Here is a 24,411-nt window from a genome sequence, read left to right on the forward strand (position 1 = left end):
ACTTTGGTATCTATCATGCATCGTGTTCTCGTTTGATGCAATTAGCTGTAACTGTGGGAGACACCTGTACCTGGAACGAGCATGTCAGCCAACCAGAATCCAGGTACAATTCCTAATGACGTAAGCACTGGCGGAGCAGAGAGCGGTGGGCGGGGCTTTTCCCAGATAGAGTTGTAGAACCCCTAGGTCGGCAAATGTTGAGGTCTGGCAGACCGCGTTCATTGCTAAAAGTAAGTACAAATGTCGTTGTTTTGGGATTAGTTTTTTTTTTTTAATAGACATGCATTGTTTCGTCCTTTTTGTGTACCACATAAAGGCAGTAGTACTGTTTGTCATGACTGTGCGATTGTAAAAACGGTGTGCGCATCCTGCTTGTCCTTTGCATATAAGTGATAATTATATCTGTCTTATAAATGCAACTTGATTTGCACAATTAAATAATTTTTGGATCGTGTTGTTTAGCCTACCACTTTAAGTTCAGGGCTTTGTTAGATACGGGGGGAGAAGAAAACGTCCCTTGTGTGCAGTGAGGTGCTGGATGCAGCTGTTGTTAACATGTCAGAGAGGCGATTTACAGCAGCTTTAAGCAGGTATCCTGATTTGATGGCGCACCTGTTCTCAGCTTAAAAGTAGCTAGTCTATATTCAGGCAGATATTTATATCATTACCATCGTCATTATTTCGTGAAGTTTAGGAATTATTTAACAGGCTGCACATTATAAACTGTATGGAGTCCAAAACACAAGGATATTTCTTATCGTACGGAGTACAGGTTTTTTTTCTTTTTTTTTTTAGCATTACCACATAAAAACTGTAGATGGAAACACCTTATTGTCTACGTAATGTTTCTTTCATTTATCTTTCAACAAAGTCAGAATCAAAAAGAGATCTAGTTAGTCTGAATTTGCCCGTAACGCACGTATACAGACAAAGTGTTTCAAAATTTGTTACAGATACCCTTTATGCCAGGGCCCCTCATTTTTTAATACTAGATACTACAGGTGAATATATATAATCTTTTTTTTTTTCTTTTTTTTAAACAAACACAATCAGTCTTTGCCAGTTGATTACTGATATTGTTACCAGTATTTATATTTGTATTGGAACATTGATTTGTGCAAACAAGGCTCTGCATACTTAATAAAACAACAACCAAAAAAACCCCAGTCTTTATTTATATTTTAATTTATTTATTTCACTGTGAAGATGAAATCTCAAAAGAGATTTTTTACTTTTCAAAGTTTGTTGCAAAATAAATTCTTTTGTTTCTAAGTTCTTTAAGAAAATTTCATGCACTGTTCAAAAATATTTTGGATCATAAACCCCAAAATAATCACCATTTCTCTGCAGTAGCCGTCTAATTAGGGTGAACATATTAAAATGTCACACGTTTTTTTCTGCCGTGTACCATTATTTGTATTACTATATTGAAAGAAAAGGTATGTTATAGATGCGATTTATTTGAAAAACAATTCCGTTTATGTCTGTAACACCATTTTGTTAATCTGCTATTCATGTTTCATAAAAATTCACTTGGTGATTTCAGTGTGCCAAATTAATTCATTTTTACATTAAATTAAAGGAAATGATTTAATGTAGTTCTATAGTATATACACTGGCCAAAAGTTTGTGGACACCTGAGCATCACACCCATATGTGCTTGCTGAACATCCCGTTCCCGATTTAGTCCCCCTTTGCTGTTATATAAACCTCCACTCTTCTGGGAAGGCTATTAGATTCTGGAGTGTGGCTGTGGGAATTTGCTTATTCAGTCACAAGAGCGTTACCGAGGTTGGGCGATGATGTCCGGCAAGGAGTCTTGGTGTGCAGTCGGTGTTCCAGTTCATCTCAGAGGTATTGGTGTTGAGGTCCGGGCTCTGTGCAGGCCACTCAAGTTCTTCCACTCCAACCTTAGCAAACTGTCTTCATCTAGCTTGTTTTGTGCACAGGGGCACTGTCATGCTGGAACAGGTTTGGGTCTCTTGGTTCCAGTAAAAGGAAATTGTAAAGCTACAGCATACAAAGACATTCTGTGCTTCCAACTCTGTGGCAGCAGTTTGGGGAAGAACCAAATATGGGTGTGATGGTCAGGTGTCTACAAATATTTTGGCATATGAAATGCTATGTGCAACACCACAGGTATACTATTTGATTTACTTGACTCTAATTGTGGTGAAGAGGTATACATCAGCAAAAATACCAGTGCTTAATTAATAGACACTGTCTGGACTCATGAGCACTGTAAGAGTTGATTTCACACTGGAGATTTTACTGTGTAAATGTTATGTCTGTTCAAATCTGGTCCAATTACACTTTGTCCTTGCAAGTGTGTTGTACTTGTCAACACAAGTGGGTCATTTTAAACTAGTGTGTAGCTGATACCAAGTATCACCTGTGTGTTGGGAGGTGGCATCTCTTGCTTTGATATAGTAACTGCTGAACCACAACTGCAGCACAAAGTTTAAGAGTTTGTATTATTTGGAAATAATTCAGCAAACATATATAAACTTATTTGGCTCAGTGTGACCAAAAATACCCTGCTCATTTTGTGATTACATCATATCTTTTTCATCTACCTGTAGTTTGACAATATCACAAAAGTGTCTTTTGTGTGGATGTCTTGATTTTTTTTTAATGCAAAATTGGCATCAATGTTGATTATTTGAGCATAAGCTACTTCTTTCAGATGACTGAGCTACTGGTTATGTTTGTATATGAGAAATACAAAGTGAGATGCATCTTGACCTTCTAGGCTTCAGATGTATTGTTGTTATTTTTATCTTCAGACAGCATGGCTCCATGAATGCCCTTTCCGGTTTGCTCTGTCTTGTTTTCTGAGTCAGCCAAGAGAAACAGTATTCCATATGGGTCATGTGATTTGTATTTGTATCACTTGCATTCTTTGTGCCTGTTCATTAAAATGGTTTCAGTCCACATTGTGAAACATTTCTCAGAGTCTGATTGCAACAGCTACATTAGAGGTCAGAGCTTACTCCCTAAGCATTTCGTATGTTGAGTAAGTCATGATTTTACTAACTACCATCACTGATCTTGGCATTAGATCAGACTTATGCCCTCTTGCCCTTGAACTGCCCTCAAATTCATTTTGTCCATTCTGCCCCAAGAGACGCTCTCATGTTGATATTCCACTGTTGTGACATATAGGAAACTTGTTAACCCATAGCTGTCACTTTGTTGCAAATTTTTGCCACTTCTGACATTTGATTATTTGCTCAGAGCAAGTGAACATTTAGTGTTCACAGGAATGACATCATGGAAAGCTCTATCATATGGCTGTTATTTAAGAAAAAAAAGCTTGAATCTATTAAAAATCTATAAACCTTTATACACTGAAGTAAATATTGATTTTTATTCGCATGAAGAAATGTTTCTGGCTTTTAAAAATGATTATAATGTCTCATCTTTATTTATTTATATGTATATAATTATCTTTATTTATATAGATTTTATATATATAATGTATGTGTATATATAAATCTCCCATACAATTTTTTATTTTTCTTATAATTACCTCTTAATGTAATTAATTAAGGCATGGCCTTTGTTCCATTTTGTTTGATATTTCTCTCAATTACATTTTCTCTGTAATCAGTAATTCCTAAAATATTACAAAATGTCTATTCACACTTCTCAGTAATGGAGTATGGAGTGGAAACTCGTCCTTTAAGCAGTTGCCTGGCTACTCCAGTGAAACTCATCCATGAGCAAATGAACACTGACTATGACCAAGTGTCTGCATGTGAGAATAAGAGTATAAATTATATATTCCATGTTATACTCTGCAACTCACCTGCTGTGTTGACTGTAGTTCTGCAACTCACCTGCTGTGTTGACTGTAGTTCTGCAACTCACTACAGCCACAGATTGCCTAATTAGATTAACCAAGAGGCTTTCCTGTGGTAATCATTTAGCGAGCCTCTTCCTTTGATGAACACTGTGCTGCCCAAGACGGCATGCTGAAGGTCAAATGAATTTCATTAAAGGAATGGAATATTTCTTGGATGTATGTATGGTGTTTTACTGTTCTCATGTGAGGTGCTAATCAGTCAGCTTTTAGAAACAAAGGCTTGTCTTCGGGGGTGTTGGGAGCTGCTCACAGCTTAGCTGTAATCTTTTCTCATCGTTGCTTCAGGAATGGATTTGAAACTACAATGTGAGTACAGTGTGGACAATATACCGTTTGTCTTTTAAGAGGCACAATCATGTTTGATTGACTAATACATGTCCAAATTTGTAGGTTAATTTGGTAGGTGAGTGTGTATTATGTAGTTTTTTATTATGTTAAGAATCAACTATGTGAATTCTGTGATGAAATGTAGGTGAATATATTCTGCAGCAGTAGTGCCATTCTTAACCTCAGCACTAAACTAAAAACTAAACTAGGTGTGCATCATAATCTTCTCACCAGATCATATTTGTTCACTCATTACTTCACTGCATCACATCGATGCCCGTGATTTTTAAGTTGACTTTAGATATATTTTTTTTGTGTATTAGGTCTTTCACATTTTTTTTTCTTGTACTTACTTTAAAGTAGAACTTTGCCTGTGAATCTGTTTTGCATGAGTCCTGTTTTATGTTACAGAACTAAATTTATCCCTTCAATCTTAAACGGTCTCGGCAGATCTTGCCTCTGAAGCACTGCCGGAAAAGCCGACTGTCACTTCACACATTTGTTCATGTCTCCCATAAAGATGGGTGACATAATGTTGGTATGATTCTCTCACTGATTAATCGTAGAGTCATCTGCTTTGGCATTTATGACAGAAGAACTGTGACCTGTCACTGGGTCTGAACGGTGCTCAAGGAAGTTTACCAGCTGTCAGATTTAATTATTTGAGTTTTAGTGGCGGTGTTGTAGAATATAAAATGAATCTGAGTTAAGAACTTGCAAATCTTGTTTAGACCTTGGCCAGATCTATGAAATAGTCTTGGTTTTCTCATGCATCAATAATGATTATAATTCTTTTCCTCTCTTTCAGATGTAGCACAGAGTGGATCTAAACAACCTGTATCTTCAATGGTCCTTATTAATCCAATATGAAAAAGCATACACAGTTGCAACAAATGGACACTGCTATTTACATGCTTCCAGTTTTGGGAACTTGTTTTCAGCTCCCCTGAGTCATTAGTGGTTTATGGGTAATTCTGGGTTTTACCTCTGAATACATTGCTTGGTGTGCGTCAGAGGAGACATGGCCCGAAATTCTCGCCGTGGTTCCAAGTACAAAGCAGACGCCAACCACGATGCTGATTTTGGTTGCACGCTTCAAGAGCTTCGGTTGCTCATGGAACTCCGAGGTACTGAGGGAGTACAAAGAATCCAGGAGTGTTATGGAGATATCCAAGGACTCTGCTCCAGGTTAAAATCGTCACCCATAGATGGTAACTATGAACTATTTTTTGTATTCAGCTATTCAGGTATGTTGAAGCATTGGCTCGTGTTGTTGTGTCACTGCTTTTCAATGCATCAGAAAGTTTTCTTCATTATTGTCATTGCAGTAGGAGGTTTAGGTCACATGTACCATGCTGATCTCTGGTGGATCTGATACTTAAGCAGTTGATGGAGACCCTCTGTTGCTGTGCACTGTTTCTATAAGGACTGTTTCTGGGTGGTGCACAAGAACTTTGCAGCGGCCTTACCACCTTTAATAGAGATATTATGGAGAACTCACTTGTGGTTTTCTGCAGATCACTGATTAAATTAGGAAGCAGTTAAATAACTGTTTTCTAACTCAAAATAACTCGGTGACCATTATTAAATTACTGTATGTACTTGCTTTCACATACTTTGTGGAATTTGATTTAACTGCTGCCTATAATGTAGCAGCTTGTAGCAACTCCTAAAATACTCCCTAAGATCTACTGATCTCTTCCGTGTACTATCCACGGCTGTTATTTCAGGCCCAATTAAGTCAGCAGTTTTTATCCTTGCTTAGTGATGTGTGGTGGTTAGCAATCACTGTCATACATGTTCAGGCGCATGGAAGAACTGCTTGAATCGAAAAATGTAACTTGTGTACTGGTGGCATTGCTGCACGAAAAAAATACTTATATAAATAAAATATAATAGTCTTGGTGACTTGTAGAAATGACGAGCAAGACAAAGGCAGAATATTCAGTTATGTACTCTCGCCTTTAAAAAAAAAAAAAAAGAGTACTATAGTACTTTGTTAATTCAGCTCCATGCTACACTCTCATGTTGATATTGTTGCTGCTGTTACATGTGACGTTTTAACCCAGATCTGTCACTATGTTGGAAATGTTGCTGCTGACATTTTGATGATTTGCTCAGGACCAGTGAACATTTAGAGAAATGTACAAACAAAGGACACCATGGATGATGCAGTCTTTCTTTAAACCCTGTACTTTAAAGCTTAAATTGGTCAGTCACATTATCACCCTTTCATTTTGCATATATCAAATTTATGGACCGAGTTTCTGAATGTTTAGATAGGGATCTAACCAAATATAACTCCAAAGCTTTCCATTTATTAAAATGAAGGAATTATAAGTATGCCACTTTGATATCAGCATTATTTTCAGATTTGTGGAAATTTAAATTGAGTCCAAGTTTCATATTATTCTTATTTTGCACATGATGATTGCCCTTTATTCTGGGTGAGCATTGTGACAGCAGACCTGCCTGACATTGGTGTTTGTCCTGTGAGCCGTCACATTGTCCTGCTTTGTGTCGTAGCATGCTAGTGACAGGTGGGAGCAGATCGATTTTCTGCATGTAATCCCAGTCACTGTAAACCACATGGAAAAATCCTCAGTGCTCCGTTTCTAACTAATCTCCCAAACCACTACACACTTCTCCTGTTTTGCTTTTGCCCTAGTCTGAACATTATTTGAAAGTACAGGGGTGTTGAAATTGTAAATTAGTCAAAAAATGTGAGAGGACTTGGAGGAAAAAATAGCAATACACATGGTGTTCTGGCTTTTTATGGGTCGCTGTAGTTGTCCGATTAAAGTTTAAAAATATTTTAAAGTTTAATCTGCTGCTCATTTTAAATGTCTGTTAAAATGAATGCTATATATTATGGCATGGCATAATATATATCTCATATATATATATATATATATATATATATATATATATATATATATATATATAATAACCCATCAGCTTTCTGGTTAAAATGATTAAGTTTGGCTCTGGCTCTGTAACAAACTTACTTATTTTTTTCAGAGCTTGCTTTGCCCATCTTAATCATGGTAGGAAATAATCTGTACTTAATGAAATAGTGAATATATTAATATATTAAGATTAATATAGAGAGCAGATGGGCCTATTTTTGGTTATACATCACTCATATTATCAATTTGGAACCTGACCTGATATTACTTTAGCAAGTATAGTGCTGTGAAAAGTATTTGCTGATTTCTTCTGTTTTTGTGTATATCTCGTACTAAGATCTTCGAATGAAATACAACATAAAGGCAACCGGAGTTAACACACTATACAGTTTGTTTTATTGAAGCAAAAAAATTATCCAACACCCATCACTTGTGGAAAAACTAACTGCCCCTTCAAACTTAAAATCTGATTGTGCCTCCTTTAGCAGCAATAACTAATCAAATGCTTCCGATAACTGGAGATCGGTCTTTCACTTACTTCTAGGACTAGTACTTACTGGTAAGCTTTGGATCATTGTCTTGCTGCATAATACAGTTGTGCTTGAGTTTCAATTTACGAACTGAAGACCGGACATTCTCCTTTAGGATTTTCTGTTTGAGAGCAGAATTCATGTTTCCCTCAATTATTGCAAGTTGCCCAGGCCCTGAAGCAGCAAAGCATCCCCACACCATCACACTTCCACCACCACCATGCTTGACCTTGGGTATGATGTCCTTCTTGTGGAATTCTGTGTTTGGTTTATGCTAGATGTAACAGGACCCCTGTCTTCCAAACAGTTCCACAGAACATTCGCCCAAAAGGTTTGCGGATCATCAAGGTGTGTAGGCAGAAATCGGATGAGCCTTAATGTTCTTCTGGGTTAGCAGTGGTTTTCAACTCGCCACTCTTCCATGGATGCCATTTCTGCCCAGTGTCTTTCTGATAGCGGAGTCATAAACAGTGACCTGTATTGATGTAGGTTCTTTGATGTTGTCTTTGGTTCTTTTGTGACTTGCTGGATGAGTAGTTGCTGTGCTCTTGGAGGAATTTTGGAAGGTCGACCACTTCTGGGAAGGTTCACTACTGTGCCGAGTTTTTCCATTTGGAGATGATGGCTCTTACTGTGGTGCTTTTGGAGTGCTAGAGCCTTTGAAATAGTTTTGTAACCCTTCCTAGACTGATGTATTTCAATCACCTTCTTCCTCATCATTTCTGGAATTTCTTTCCACTTTGGCATAGTGTGTTACTGGGTAAGACCTTTTAACCAACTTCATGCTGTTGAAAAAAATTCTGTTTAAGTGTTGATTTGATTGAAAAGTGTTTGCAGTAATCAGGCCTGGTTGCATCTAGTGCAGCTGAACCCCATTATGAATTCAGTTTCATAGATTTGGGAATTAGTAACTACAGGGCAAATTGGCCCAGTTGATATTGGATAACTTTGCTTCAATAAATAACATTATTTAAAAACTGTATTTTGTGTTTACTGAAATTGTCTTTTGTTTTATCTTGGATTTTGTTTTAATTTGTGAAACAATTTAGTATGAGATGTACACAAAAGCAGAAGAAGTCAGGATGGGCCAAATACTTTTTCACAGCACTGTAGATATCGACATAGCTTTATCAAGTATTTGTTTAAAAAGAGCAAGCACTTCTTAGGAAAAAAATAAAAGAAATTATCTTCTTGATCTTGCGTACTTGCACATAATCTGATTGATTTCCGCACCTTGTATGCTTTGCTGTTCAGCCAAAATCTTTTTGGGCTGGACCTGTATTTAAGCTAACTCCTTTACCAGGTATGCATGTGATGATCACTCATATTGGTGCAGTCAATCAATAACATTCAGTGCCTGCTCTTTTCTGTGAACTCTCTGTTTACCTTGGGTCCGCACTACTGATCACTACTGCACTACTGATCAACTTGTAGTTTTTGCAATGTATTAAACTAAAGTGTTTCTTGTTGTATTATATTAAATTCTATTACAAAAATAAATTATTATGGTTGATTTAAATGACATTTCTTTCTGCACATTTTAGGGCTGAGCATAAATGCTGATGACCTTGCAAGAAGAAAAGAACTATTTGGAAAAAATTTCATACCTCCAAAAAAGCCAAAAACATTCCTTCAGTTAGTGTGGGAAGCACTGCAGGATGTGACACTAATTATTTTGGAAGTTGCAGCCGTGATCTCCTTAGGCCTTTCTTTCTATAGACCTCCAGATGCTGAAAGAGAAAGTGAGTTCATTAGACATTTTAAACACATCAGAACTATTCTATTACCAGCACATAATAGAAAAACACAAGTTTGTAAAGGTTTGACATTTAAAGGTTTCACATTAGCTTTTGGCATGGCAGTGTTATTCTCTTATGCTGCTGTAAAGATATTACCTCACATTATTGTGCTAGTCTGGTCTTTCAGCCAACACAGTTTTACAAATACATTTTGTTAAGAGTATAATGATGTTTTAAAACAGTCCATATCTGAATCAATTTTATTGTTTGTTATAGCCCAATCTATTTAAATTTTAGACACACTCATGAAAACCTCTGAATTTTCCTGTGCTGTGGCATAGAAATACATTTCTGCGGCTGTGCCTGGACTGACTGTGTTTTCTATTGTAGACTGTGGAAGAGCTGCAGGAGGAGTGGAGGATGACAGTGAAGCAGATACAGGATGGATAGAGGGTGCTGCCATCCTTTTGTCCGTCATATGCGTGGTGCTTGTCACTGCCTTTAATGACTGGAGCAAAGAAAAGCAGTTTCGTGGCTTGCAGAATCGCATTGAACAGGAGCAAAAGTTCACAGTTGTACGAGGAGGCCAAGTCATTCAGATTCCTGTGTTCGAGATTGTCGTTGGAGACATCACTCAAGTAAAATATGGTACCGTGCCTCTCCTGTATCTCCAGTATTGCACCTCAGTGACTTTTTTTTTATTTAACGAAGTGGCTCTGAAAGCAAGTGAAAAAGCATTTTTTGCTATTTCTTCATCAAAGCAAGGCTAGTTTGTCTTGCCTCTCTTGCCCCTCCTGTTTTGGCTGATTGAGAGCTTTTATTTTGGTTTGTTAAATAAAGCTTCTGTATGTTTTGTCTGAGGCCTGACAATCTGGCTTTTGCTGTGTGCCTTCAGGTGATCTCCTTCCTGCTGACGGCGTACTAATCCAAGGAAATGATCTAAAAATTGACGAGAGCTCCCTCACAGGAGAGTCGGACCATGTCAGAAAGACACTGGACAAAGATCCCATGCTACTCTCAGGTTTTGAAACCTTATAATTTACTATTTTCTTCAGACAGATAAATGTTTTAGTACTGTGCAAGAGTTCAGTTAACTGAATGTGTTTCATTGATGAGAAACATCAGTTACAAAATTTTGTGAGAAGAAAGAAGGGCATTGCATAAAACCCAGTAGTTTGTTAATATTACATATATGTATAAATGACTAACTCACATCAGATATAGATGAATATCAGAATATATGTAGATGCCATATGGGTCATTATTGGATAACTTGGGAGAAAATGTTCCAAACCATTAAAGAAAGATAGCGTGTATTTAATGTTTTGTAACTGCTGTCTTATTGCTTCAGGCACTCATGTTATGGAGGGGTCAGGAAAGATGTTGGTCACTGCAGTGGGCTTGAATTCTCAGACTGGTATCATCTTCACCCTCCTCGGTGCAGGAGAGGATGAAGGAGAGGATGAAAAAGAAGAAAAGGAGCGGAAGAAAAAGAAGAAGGAGGAAAAGAAGAAAGAAAAAGAAAGGCAAAAGATGGAGAGAAAAGACAAGAAGGACAAAAGAAGTAAGACAAAATCTTGCACCTTCACATTCTTCAGTACATTCAGTAAGTAGGCTGCTAAGTAATTGGACTTGAAAAATTCCAAGCATGCTCATCTACTTATCAAGTCTCTGAAAGTGTGCAAATAAGTAAAATTACTTACTTTGTATTTACTGCATGGTCTAGTGTGAATAGGCATTGTTCTGTGTACTCAGTTAAACAGTTCATTTAGTTCATCTACTGTGTTTACCCTGCGTGTGACTCCATTCACTTGCATGTACACTTCCAGAGGACAGTTTGCCTATGGTGTGTTAAAACATGGAATGGTAACTAATACATAACCATCGATAAATACACTATATGGCCAAAAGTTTGTGGACACCTGACCATGACACCCATATGTGCTTGCTGAACATCCCATTCCAGTTTTAGTCCCCCTTTGCTGTTTTAATAACCTCCACTCTTCTGGGAATGGCTTTCCACTAGAGTTTGGAGTGTGGCTGTGGGGATTGGTGCCCATTCAGCCACAACAGCATTAGTGAGGTTAGGCACTGATGTTGGTGCACTGTCAGCATTCCAATTCTCAAAGGTGTTCAGTGGGGTTGAGGTCAGGGTTCTGTGCCTGCCACTCAAGTTCTTCCACTTCAACTTTGGCAAACCATGCCTTCATGGACCTTGTTTTTAGTTCCAGTGAAGGGAAATTGTAATGCTACAGCATACAAAGATCCAGCCATCCATTTTCTGTACCGATAATCCTTTGCAGAGTTGCAGAGACCCTGAAGCCTATCCCAGGGGACTTGGGGCATAAGGCAAATGTTACCCCACAGCTTCTGTCCACTTGCTGTCATTGAGTGTTTCTGGTGTTCTATGGAATAAGTGTTTAGATGTGTGGCCTAATTTCAACAGCAATAATGTATGACTATGATGCCACACAATGCAGAAAACCAATACAAATTATTTAACAAGATCTTGTCTTGCATTCAATGTCTCATATGAATGTGCCTTTTTCCAGCAGACAAAGAGCAAGATGTATTGGACAAGTACAATGGTAAGTTCATTTACATCTTTACATCTTGCATGCACACATGTGCACACGCGCACGCACACAGAGTATATTACAAAATATGTATTGATCCTCTTTTCATTTTGTATTGTAATTGATTGTATGCAGTGATTACATATATACACACACACACACACAGTATATCACAAAAGTGAGTACACCCCTCACATTTTTGTAAATATTTGATTATATCTTTTCATGTGACAACACTGAAGAAATGACACTTTGCTACAATGTAAATTAGTGAGTGTACAGCTTGTGTAACAGTGTAAATTTGCTGTCCCCTCAAAATAACTCAACACACAGCCATTAATATCTAAACCGCTGGCAACAAAAGTGAGTACACCCCTAAGTGAAAATGTCCAAATTGGGCCCAATTAGCCATTTTCCCTCCCCGGTGTCATGTGACTTGTTAGTGTTACAAGGTCTCAGGTGTGAATGGGGAGCAGGTGTGTTACATTTTGGTGTCATCGCGCTCCCACTCCCTCATACTGGTCACTGGAAGTTCAACATGGCACCTCATGGCAAAGAACTCTCTGAGGATCTGAAAAAAGATGGCCTAGGCTATAAGAAGATTGCCAAGACCCTGACACTGAGCTGTAGCATGGTGGCCAGCGGTTTAACAGGACAGGTAAAGAAGTTGAGTGCATGTGCTCATCATATCCAGAGGTTCTCTTTGGGAAATAGACGTATGAGTGCTGCCAGCATTGCTGCAGAGGTTGAAGGGGTGGGAGGTCAGCCTGTCAGTGCTCAGACCATACGGCGCACGCTGCATCAAATTGGTCTGCATGGCTGTCGTCCCAGAAGGAAGCCTCTTCTAAAGATGATTGACAAGAAAGCCCGCAAACAGTTTGCTGAAGACAAGCAGACTACAGACATGGATTACTGGAACCATGTCCTGTGGTCTGATGAGACCAAGATAAACTTATTTGGTTCAGATGGTGTCAAGAGTGTGTGGTGGCAACCAGGTGAGGAGTACAAAGACAAGTGTGTCTTGCCTACAGTCAAGCATGGTGGTAGGAGTGTCATGGTCTGGGGCTGCATGAGTGCTGCTGGCACTGTGGAGCTACAGTTCATTGAGGGAACCATGAATGCCAACATGTACTGTAACGACCTCAAAGACACCTCCAAGACGACCACTGCCTTGCTAAAGAAGCTGAGGGTGAAGGTGATTGACCGGCCAAGCATGTCTCCAGATCTAAACCCTATTGAGCACCTATGGGGCATTTTCAAACGGATGGTGGAGGAGCACAAGGTCTCTAACATCCACCAGCTCCGTGATGTCGTCATGGAGAAGTGGAAGAGGAATCCAGTGGCAACCTGTGAAGCTCTGGTGAACTCCATGCCCAAGAGAGTTAAGGCAGTGCTGGAAAATAATGGGGCCACACAAAATATTGACACTTTGGGCCCAATTTGGACATTTTCACTTAGGCGTGTACTCACTTTTGTTGCCAGCAGTTTAGACATTGATGGCTGTGTGTTGAGTTATTTTGAGGGGACAGCAAATTTACACTGTTATACAAGCTGTACACTCACTACTTTATATTGTAGCAAAGTGTCATTTCTTCAGTGTTCTCACATGAAAAGATATAATCAAATATTTACAAAAATGTGAGGGGTGTACTCACTTTTGTGAGATACTGTATATGTGTGTGTGTGTGTGTGTGTGTGTGTGTGTGTGTGTGTGTGTGTGTGTGCATATATGTATATGAGCTTGATTAAGAAATAAACCTGTTGAAGGTTAAATAAATTACATGTGAATTGACTTCAGATATATGCAGTATGTAGCACTAGGTGGGATCAAGGAAAAGATGGCATCCCCTCAGGCAACTTTAACTGCCATAAATAATATAGTTTTTGTGAACTACATGTACTGATCTCATCACTGCTGCTGCTATTGGCTGTGTAGATAAAGATGGAGTAGGTGCTGAAGGCCAGGTTCTCAGCAGTGAGGATGGGACAGTGGTTGAGGACAAAAAGAAATCCAGTCTGCCAAAGAAAGAAAAATCTGTACTTCAAGGGAAGCTCACCAAATTAGCTGTGCAAATTGGAAAAGCAGGTTAGAAATGATAAGTGGTGTGTTAATATTTGGATGATACTTTTTACTTCTATGTATCTGCTTATGTTGTAAGATCATTGTATTTTACATGAAGTATTATTTTGTTCACATTTAGCTTTTGAATAGTTGCATGTAAATACTGTAACTCTGAAAACTTACACTTGTGTTTTACTCACCAGGTCTTTTCATGTCAGCCATCACAGTCATTATCTTGGTGGTGCTCTTTTTGGTGGACACTTTCTATATCCAAGGACTTCCATGGATTAAAGACTGCACCCCTGTCTATATCCAGTTCTTTGTCAAGTTCTTCATTATTGGAGTCACTGTGTTGGTCGTTGCTGTGCCTGAGGGACTTCCTCTTGCTGTCACCATCTCATTAGCGTACTCTGTCAAAGTATGAGTGGAAGAGCATGAGCTTAAACCTTGTCCATACAATGTATAGAGCAGATACACTCTAGATATTGCCAAAGGTTTGTGGACACCTGACCATAACACTCATATGTGCTTTTTGAACATCTCATTCCAGATGTCCAGATTCCCTTTGCTGTTATAATAACCTCTACTCCAATGGGAAGGTTTTCCACTAGAATTTGGAGCATGGATGAGGTCAGGCACTGATGTCAGGCAAGAAGGCCTGGGGCATAGTTGGCATTCCAGTTCACCCCAAAGGTGTTCAGTGAGGTTGAGGGAAGGGAAATTGTAATGCTATATACATAGACCTTCTGTACAATTGTGTGATTCTAACTTTGTGGCAACACTTTGGGGAAGGCCCACATATAGGTGTGATGGTGAGGTGTCCACAAACCTTTGGCCATATAGTGTAGTTCTATAAATGGCATTATTCATTTACTTGTAAATGACCACAAATAAATTATTTTTTAATGCTAACTTGAAATGATTATACAGCTAAGAATGATTTAATGTGGTTGTCTCTTCATTTGGTTATGGTGCTCTGCAACTGTTCTCTTGATTTGGTCTCAGAAAATGATGAACGATAACAACTTGGTCAGACACTTGGACGCATGTGAGACGATGGGAAATGCTACTGCCATCTGCTCAGATAAGACGGGCACGTTAACCATGAACAGAATGACTGTGGTGCAGGTGTATGTGGGAGACAGACACTACAGGAGGGTACCTGAACCTGACCTCATTCACAGCAAGATCTTGGATCTACTGATCATTGGCATTAGTGTTAACTGTGCATATACTTCTAAGATCATGGTGAGAAATCGAGGCTAGTACAGTATGCAGTTTGTGATTTATTTTCCAGCTTATTTGTTATCTTGAAAAGTTAATGTTGAACCTAAAAAGTTGATCAATGTGATGATTGTTGTTTTGTTTCATTTCCATTCTACTAAATACTATTGAATGAAATCTACTCTCAATACTATAGATTTTAACTACAGTGTTTGCTGGCTTACTGTATAAATTTTTGCTTCTGTTTGTGTGTACATTTGTAGCCACCTGAGAAGGAAGGTGGACTACCTCGTCAGGTGGGGAACAAAACGGAATGTGCCTTGCTGGGGTTTACGCTTGACTTGGGCCGAGACTACCAAATCATCCGCAAAGAATATCCAGAAGAGAAGCTTTTCAAAGTATACACCTTCAACTCCGGGAGAAAATCCATGAGCACAGTGCTGAAAAATTATGATGGAAGTTACCGGATGTTCAGCAAAGGAGCCTCTGAAATTCTCCTGAAGAAGTAGGTTTGCACTTGAGATATTTTGGACTCAAAACAAGAAATGTGGTTCCAGCACTGTGGATGAATTTGAGTGAAGATTGAAACATTTGGTGTTGCAGCTTATACAACTTCTTGGCGTGATAACATCTGCAGCAGTCTAGGCCTTCTAGCTTATTACTCTCTTTTCTTACAATGACTTTATATACTGTAAAAACAAAAACCTACACTGTTTTGACCTGGTATATGGTACAAAAACCAATATATGAGCACCTCAACTAGCATTTGCTGTGTTTGCAGGTGCTGTAAAATCTTAACAGCTAGCGGTGATTCCATGGTCTTCAAGCCTAGAGATCGAGACGACGTGCTGAATAACGTGATTGAGCCCATGGCTTTAGACGGTTTGAGGACAATCTGCCTGGCCTACAGGGATTTTCCTGCCTTAGAGGGGGAACCAGACTGGGACAATGAGGCCGACATCCTCACAGGCCTTACTTGCATCTGTGTCGTGGGCATTGAAGATCCTGTACGGCCAGAGGTGAGCGCTCATATTACAGGTTTTGTGGCTAACTTCCACAGTTACATATTCCAACAATTTTAAATGGATCTGATTGATTGAAAATGATCTTATTTCAGACACTGAAAATAACCAGCCAACTTACCCACAGGAGTCCTCATTACTATTTATAAGTATGTATAAGTTTTTAGTTTCTAACTTGTGGGTGCTTTTACTGATTTAGGTCCCTGATGCCATTAAAAAATGCCAGCGGGCAGGAATCACAGTACGTATGGTCACCGGCGACAACATTAACACTGCCCGCACTATTGCCAATAAGTGTGGCATCCTCAGTCCTGGAGATGATTTCCTTTGCCTTGAGGGCAAAGAATTCAACAGGCGAATACGCAATGAACTAGGAGAGGCAAGTTACCAACACTGTACATACATCTATTAGAAAAAAGTCCTTCAAAACATCCTTATTAAAGTACACCTCATTCTATTATATTTTATGAATTTTACAATTTGTATAAAAGAACAAATCTAGGGTTAGGGTTAGTTTAATTAACTTAATTTGGATATTTATCCCATAAACTCTGACAAATGTGAAACAAGCAGTGTAGGCGAAAAAAATACTATATCTATAAAATAAATAAATAAATAAATAAAAGTATGGCTTTCATGGTGTTTTGTGTCAAACTGCTGTGGTGATATAATAATACATGTCCTCCTTTCAGATTAAACAAGAGCGTATTGACAAGATTTGGCCTAAACTGCGTGTGTTGGCAAGATCCTCTCCCACAGATAAGCATACATTAGTAAAAGGTAAGATTTTGGAACTAGCAAGGTTTGATATTGCAAGTTGTATCCCATTTATAGATGTAAATACTCAATCTAGCAATGCAACTCTTGTGTAATTTACCATCTCAGGTATAATCGATAGCACAGCTTTAGAGCAAAGGCAAGTAGTAGCTGTAACAGGAGATGGAACAAATGATGGCCCTGCCTTGAAGAAAGCTGATGTTGGCTTTGCCATGGTATGTGTTTCAAAATGCTAAACAGGATTAGAAAAATAAATAAGGGATATATATATATATATATATATATATATATATATATATATATATATATATATATATATATATATATATATATATATATATATATATATATATATATATATATATATATATATATTTTAAAAAACACTATCCAATCTGTGATGGATGTTGAGACACCATCTGAACACTCTGTTATTTGTCATGTTTCTTCAGGGCATTGCTGGAACAGATGTAGCCAAAGAGGCCTCCGACATTATCTTGACAGATGACAACTTCACCAGCATAGTGAAAGCTGTGATGTGGGGACGAAATGTCTATGACAGCATCTCAAAGTTCCTGCAATTTCAACTGACAGTCAATGTAGTGGCTGTAGTCGTGGCATTCACTGGCGCCTGTATCCTACAGGTCAGTGTTTTTCTCAAAATATTCCTCCTATCCTGGAGGTATTTTTGTGTAGATGGCAGAGTTTACAGCGTTTCCTCCCTATCACAGGACTCTCCACTAAAAGCAGTCCAGATGTTGTGGGTAAACCTGATCATGGACACATTTGCATCACTGGCTCTGGCCACCGAGCCACCCACTGAGGCTTTACTGCTGAGGAAACCCTACGGTCGCAACAAGCCCCTAATCTCCAGAACCATGATGAAGAACATTTTGGGTCATGCTGTATACCAACTCACTATCATCTTTACTCTGTTGTTTGCTGGTGAGAAGTGCATTTTGGGTTAGTTTGTTAGTAGCCATTTTACCGGTGTGAAAAGTGTATATTAGTAAACAAGAGTGTACTAAAACTCCCTGTGCAAAAACTGCAACATGAAGTAAAATGGAGGGCAAAAAACAACAACTGGAATCTTTATCCCCTAACAGGTGAGAAGATCTTTGATATTGACAACGGCAGGAATGCTCCTTTACACGCCCCTCCTTCAGAACACTACACAATCGTCTTCAATACCTTTGTCATGATGCAACTCTTCAATGAGTTCAACGCTCGCAAGATCCATGGCGAGAGGAATGTGTTTGATGGCATCTTCAACAACCTGATCTTCTGCTCCATTGTTTTTGGCACATTTGTTATCCAGGTAAAGTAAGATAGAAGTATTGGAGTAATATAATTTAGTTAGACTGGCCACAGCTAGGATATGGAATAGGGTTGCTTTTCCTTCTAATTTCTTTCTAAATAAATTGGGTTAGAACCATAAGTCATTCTATCATTAATAACAAGTGCTCTCTTTTGCAGATTGTGATTGTGCAGTTTGGTGGAAAGCCCTTCAGTTGTGTAGGACTTAGTATTGAACAGTGGCTTTGGTGTGTCTTTCTTGGCTTTGGGTGCCTCATCTGGGGTCAGGTGAGCCTAGAGACACCTTGTCTTTGTCTCTTTGCTTCTTTTGGGGGTTTTATGGTCCTTATTCTTTGCAATATCAATCCACAGTTGATAACCACGATTCCCACAAGTCGGCTGAAGTTCCTGAAGACTGCTGGCCATGGTACCCAGAAGGAGGAGATCCCAGAAGAGGAACTGGAGGAGATGGAGGCACTGGATGAGATCGACCATGCTGAGATGGAATTGAGAAGAGGACAGGTCCTCTGGTGCAGGGGCCTCAACAGAATCCAGACACAAGTAAGTGAGAGCTGAACCACTCTAAAAGGTAATGGAGAGACATAGTTTTTCATTCCCAATCTAGATGAAATATTTCAGTTTTAGGTGGTCCATAGATAATTCACATTTTTGCATTATTTTATACTTGTATTGTGTTTTTGTGTTCGTTTTTTTTTTCTTTCTTTTCTTTTAAGATTCGTGTGGTAAATGCCTTCCGGGAAGCTTTGTCCCCTTATGAAGGCTTGGAAACTCCAGAATCTAGAAGCTCCATCCACAACTTCATGACCCACCCAGAGTTCCGCATTGAAGACTCTGATCTGGCCATTCCCCTAATTGATGAAACAGAGTCTGAGGAAGATGGACCAAGAAAACGCAGTTTTGTACAATCAGCCATTCCTTCTCGCATATCTTCACCTAACCAGAACAATAATTCTGCCAACAGCAGAACATTTCATCACTACAAGGACTTAAAGACCATTCCTCAAACCCCTGGTAGTCCCATGCACAGTCTGGAGACATCACTGTGATTTTACTCATGCTAAAAACCCTGGTAAGATCACATCTATACCAACCATGCTATGACCATGTCAACAAAGAGCACAACCAGGAGGTCTGGTGAATGTGATTTCTTCAAGTACGACATTCCTGGATCAAAATCCCTTTGTTGTTAATAAAAAATTATTTATCTAATCACTGCCTAATGTAATAAGGGTGTGCCTTTTACTCCTCACTTGAGCATTTATCCCAAATATATTGCAACTCTGCATTTCAGTTCATAACAGTTTACATGAATCCATAAGGAAGCCTGAAGCTGCACCACTTTTATCATATTTTGGTAGATATGTAGTCTTCTACACTAAGTGCTGAAGAACTTAGTTGAACTAACCTTAACAAACTACTGAATGCTTATACAGGTTTCAGCGAATATTGTCTTTTTTTTTTTTTTTTTTTTTAAACAAATAAACAATATTGATTACATTTATTCAGTGTAGCGTTAGACAGTAACTTTCTTCTGGAAACCAACAAAAATGTGTCTGGATGGCATTTTCAAGAGGAAAAAGAATCAGAGGGTGGGTGTGAGTTTAATGTGATTGAGTAAAATAAATTTTCTAAAAACAACAAGGTGATGTTGGTTAACAACACATTTGAAGAAATCATGTTCACAGAGGAGGCAACTGGGTGTTCTTGTACTGAAATGGGGATTTTCTGTCTGTGGATACATTTGGTCTGAAAATGTAGTTAATCTTTTGATTCATTTGTAAATATTTTCATCCCAGGGGATCTATAAAAAATAAAAGATTCCTGGTTAATGCATTTTCCTCCAGACAATTTTTTAGTGATTGATATTGGATTCAGAGTTTGACCCAAATTGCTTATTCCCCCATGCTTTTTTTTAATTAAACACTTTGACATATTATGAATTTGTTGTTTATATTATAGTTGAAATGGTCTGCTTACATGCTTTTGGAGAATCTTACCTTGCATGAACTTGGGATACATATGAGGTTTAAACATGGTTGCTGCTGTATCTGTATGTGAGCTTTTTAAGGAGTATACCAATTGATAGAACTATGTTAAGCCTTCAGACTTTTGTTCAAGTTTAGTTGAGTCTGGAATAAATTGGAGGAAAGAGTTGTCACTCAATATGCAATTTAAGCACAAAAACTTTAAAATTAATAAAAACTTTGTACACTATAGACTAATACTTAACTGTTCTGTTCAAGTGATTGAAAGTGTTTGTACATTGAACACTGCCACCTGCCTTTTTGATCATTGCATTGATCTTTGTCTCAGGCTTAAGTTCATCAGTCCCTGGTTATTTTATCGTAAACAATAAATATATTCGGCACAATGATGCCAAATCAGAGTAGCTGCACTACATAAGAACTTGAAATATATTAAGTGTTTTAAATTTAGATACTTTAAGCTAAATTTGATGTAGTTTTGTAATTTCTTTCCATTGATACTCTCAGATAGTGCCCTGCGATGGGTTAGCACCCCGTCCAGGGTGTCCCCTGGGTTGTGCCCTGAGTTCCCTGTGATAGGCTCCAGGCTCTCCTGTGACCCTGTGTAGGATAAGCACTATGGAAAATGGATGGATACTCACAGATATTGTTTACTTCTAAAAGATGAGCACACTATGTATTTTTTTTTTTTTTTTTTTTTTTTTACCAAATTATCCCACAGACCCTTTGGCAATATAACAAATTGACAATCGGTGTATTTCTTTAGCAAAAGTACATAAGTTTTTCACGTCATGACTTGAAAATGTTGGCTTCTGTTGAGAATTTTAAAAAGGCAATAGGCTATGTTCTGTTGTGTTGCACATAATGTTAGAAAAGGCTCTTTGATTCTGTTTGTTTCACTGTAGTTTCATTCCTATTTTGGGAATTAATGTTGATCTGTCTGTTTATGGATTTTTTTTTTCTATTGTAATATGTCAATTACTTACGGTCTTATCGTGATCAGTGTAAACTGTGATTGTGGTTCAATTTACATTTTGTAAGTGTGAGTAATGTGTGTGTTTGGCAATAAAATGTGTATTTAGTTAAAAAATTCACACAATATTGCAACACCAATGTTGGTTAAATGTTTGGCATTGTTGATTGTTTATTATCAATAGTAGCTCAAGCATTCATAGCTACAAGGAGTGTCAGTCTCGTTTTCAGGAAGACAGTTTGATACACACCTTGATATAAGTATGATGTTTTAAAATATATATTTAGTGCAGTAAACTATTTAATTCATAATTTAGAGCTGTTTTTATATAGTGTGGTGTAATTTAATGTTAGGTAGTTTAGATTTAATTGAAAAAGGGTAAGCTTTAAGGGGTGACCAGGCCTTATTAAGTGTGATTGACATTTCAGAGGAGCATGGAAGGGGACAGAGAGACAGAAATGAACCAAGGCACTCATTCGTTAACCTCTGTTTCCAACCCTAGTCCTGAAGTACACCCTGTTTAGTGGGTTTTTTTCATGCTCATATCTCACCTGATTGGCTAATTAACAGGCCTCTGAGTTGATCAGAGCAGGGAAACCGTTCAAATGTATAGGACAGGGGGTATGCTAGGATCAGGGATATGAGCCTGTGTGCTAATTTGTAGCAGTAATTTAAAAACATCATCATAATGTTGTTGGACATGAATTAAACCTCTAGGTGGCGCTGTTGTGGAGATGAACTGGATTCTGTAGCAGCAGGTGATGCCCATTTTCAATGAAAGGCTACATATTTTACTAACTTTCGCATACCAGGACTAATAAGTAGAGTAATTAAAGCTAATTACTTCATACGTGCAAATAGTAAGAGTGGCAAACTGTAAAACAGATTTGTTTTTATAATTTGTATGGTTTTTCTTACTCAAAATTTTACTGTCAGAAGAGTTTGGATTGAGACTGTCCTTTAGATACTCGCGATAGTGTGTTAGGGTTTTTGTTTTTTTCTTTGGGGGGAAGACATAAGTTTCCTTTAATGCATTCTGGTGGTAAATGCTGCAAGTCCAGAATAAATGAAATGAAGGTAGGTAGTGCTGTATATGGTCAAGTAGGTCTGTATAAAGTGATGTTTGAAAATGGCGGATGAGTGATGCATGTGTAAAGACGAATTTATTTTCCTTTTAAGTAAATTTGGGGCTGAGGAGAACGTTGTTCTTGTTTTAGAAAAGTAGAGAGAATTTTATTGCTAAAAATGTTAACCCTTTGTACCGCCAGCAAACAATGAAGCTTTTCTTGGTAATTACAATAAGTATTTTTGGTGAAACTTGCATTCAGTACGTGTTTGGTAATTCTGACCTCTTACTCTGTGTTTAGATTACATTTATTAATATTATTGCCCACAATTTAGATTCTTTTCGCCAAGAAATTCTCGTGAAAAAGTTTTACACAATTATAGGTAATATGCTTGTAGCCTTTTTTTCCCCCGATTTATTTTCTCCTGCAATACTACATTTGGCCACTGAGAGGCAATGCTATATAAGTCAGGTCAAGTTTAACATCTTTTTAAATTCCACACGTTTGGTTTGTCTTGTGTCGGTCGTTACAATGGAAGGATATTTATCCAGTTTAAATGTTTGTTTGGAAAACTACTTTCTAAACCAGTGTGAGTTTGTAGTGCGGAAGATTTAGTTTTCTCGTCTCTGATTGGTCAGTTTTTTGCATTCATTATCTTTTCCCTTTTGTTTTGGTGTTAACTGACACTTAAATCGCCATTTTGCCCGCTAATATTAGAGTAAACCATATATTTGTCATGTTTTATACTGGTTTATTATACAATATTAAGAGTAATCAGCTTTTGCCGCCCTCGGGTTTACCGTCCTGTAGAATGACCCCGTTTGTTGTGTGCTGTAGTCGGTATCGCTTCTCGGCCTTTTGGCTAAGATCAAGTGTAGTATCTGTTCTTATCAGTTTAATATCTGATACGTCCCCTACCCGGGGACCATATATTAAATTGATTTTTGGAACAGGGAGATGGAATAGGGGCTTGCTCCGTCCACTCCACGCATCGACCCGGTATTGCAGTACTTCCGGGAACGGTGCACCCCCTCTTTACTGTCGAAGAAAGAACGAATGAATGTGTATCTGTCTGTTTGTGGTGTTAGTTCATTACACGGAAGTGGGCGCTATACTTGTACTTAGTTTGTTTGTGGAGTTTCTGCATTTAAGCTGTTTATGATCTGACTGAATTCACAGTTCATTACAGAAAATGATTTTTAATTGTTCATACAGGACCAGTGTGGATTTTGTACAAGTCTGTACTTTTATATACATCTTCATTTCTCTGCCATGAAAACCAAACTCGATACTCCGACGTTTGTCTGCAGTTTTAAACCTAACTGTACCTGACTACCGCACAGTAAAATCATTTATTTTCTGTTTTAAAAAATCGTAGAAAGACAGCTGTCTTCATTGGAAGCCTGACTTTTATAGCGTGTCCAAATCATGTTTAAAGGCTAAATTATTGTATTTTTAAGTGAATTAAAACACGCATTGTAGTTCTACAACGAAAAGATCTATTTCTTGCGCTTCATGTGGCTTAACTTAATTTATCCAACGGCTCAAATTTGTCGTAATATTAATATAAAACTACTAATTTATCAATTTATTATTCATAATCTATTACCCACCTCAATCATAATTTGTGGCAGACGGAACTATCTATCCGGAACTATATATCCGGACTCAGTGCCGGTCGGACAGAAACTTCTGCCTTCATGCGAGTTTTGTTCAGCTCTTTGTTCATAGACTGTGGATATATATAATATATATATATATATATATACACACACATGAATAAAGCTGATTTTCTACCTCAGTTCCTTATTTATTTGGTAATTAAATGAATGGAAGTGAGATTTCTTGTAGAGACGTCGTTTTATTTTGGCTGTAACTCGCTGGCTGACCTGCACACCGAGGGGGCGGGGCTAACTGTAGCGAGGCTTTCAAACAACCTTAATAAAATTGTTGAAAAAATATTTTTTACTGACTCATGGCTTACCGTGTAGCAATACGCTGCTTCTCCTGGACTGACTGTTGTGATTTTAGTGTA

At 38.1% G+C, this 24,411-nt stretch overlaps 1 protein-coding gene and 1 non-coding gene across 4 annotated transcripts; both read left to right on the forward strand.

The window, feature by feature from the left end:
* atp2b1b (ATPase plasma membrane Ca2+ transporting 1b) lies at positions 1-23,339 on the forward strand. Of its 3 annotated transcripts, XM_053631216.1 has the most exons (21): positions 1-230; positions 5,004-5,406; positions 9,179-9,376; positions 9,764-10,021; positions 10,269-10,394; positions 10,725-10,937; positions 11,926-11,961; positions 13,886-14,035; positions 14,215-14,429; positions 15,017-15,259; positions 15,499-15,740; positions 16,017-16,254; positions 16,457-16,636; positions 16,950-17,037; positions 17,143-17,249; positions 17,487-17,678; positions 17,766-17,979; positions 18,141-18,352; positions 18,511-18,618; positions 18,703-18,891; positions 19,065-23,339. In XM_053631216.1, exons 2-21 carry the CDS (start codon positions 5,217-5,219, stop codon positions 19,395-19,397), a joined length of 3,732 nt encoding a protein of 1,243 aa, XP_053487191.1. In that variant the 5' UTR covers positions 1-230; positions 5,004-5,216; the 3' UTR covers positions 19,398-23,339. The 3 variants fall into 3 exon arrangements, with proteins under 3 accessions (XP_053487191.1, XP_053487189.1, XP_053487190.1); XM_053631214.1 differs by having other exon boundaries at positions 17,487-17,979; XM_053631215.1 differs by lacking the exon at positions 1-230 and having other exon boundaries at positions 3,807-5,406; positions 17,487-17,979.
* Positions 23,219-23,409, forward strand: LOC128612112 (U2 spliceosomal RNA). Its single transcript, XR_008386679.1, has one exon. It is a non-coding gene; the product is annotated as a U2 spliceosomal RNA (small nuclear RNA).
* The last annotated feature ends 1,002 nt before the right edge of the window (positions 23,410-24,411 follow it).

The sequence above is a fragment of the Ictalurus furcatus genome, chromosome 8 (genome assembly GCF_023375685.1).
Source record: "Ictalurus furcatus strain D&B chromosome 8, Billie_1.0, whole genome shotgun sequence".
NCBI classification, from domain to species: domain Eukaryota; kingdom Metazoa; phylum Chordata; class Actinopteri; order Siluriformes; family Ictaluridae; genus Ictalurus; species Ictalurus furcatus.

What these genes read in the sequence shown, in the direction of transcription:
- atp2b1b (XM_053631214.1), top strand. Translation starts at nt 5,217, where the DNA reads ATGGCCCGAAATTCTCGCCGTGGTTCCAAGTACAAAGCAGACGCCAAC. An exon ending in CATTAGCGTACTCTGTCAAA is followed by an intron (nt 14,430 to 15,016) that starts GTATGAGTGGAA and finishes ATTTGGTCTCAG; the next exon opens with AAAATGATGAACGATAACAA. An exon ending in TCTGAAATTCTCCTGAAGAA is followed by an intron (nt 15,741 to 16,016) that starts GTAGGTTTGCAC and finishes CTGTGTTTGCAG; the next exon opens with GTGCTGTAAAATCTTAACAG.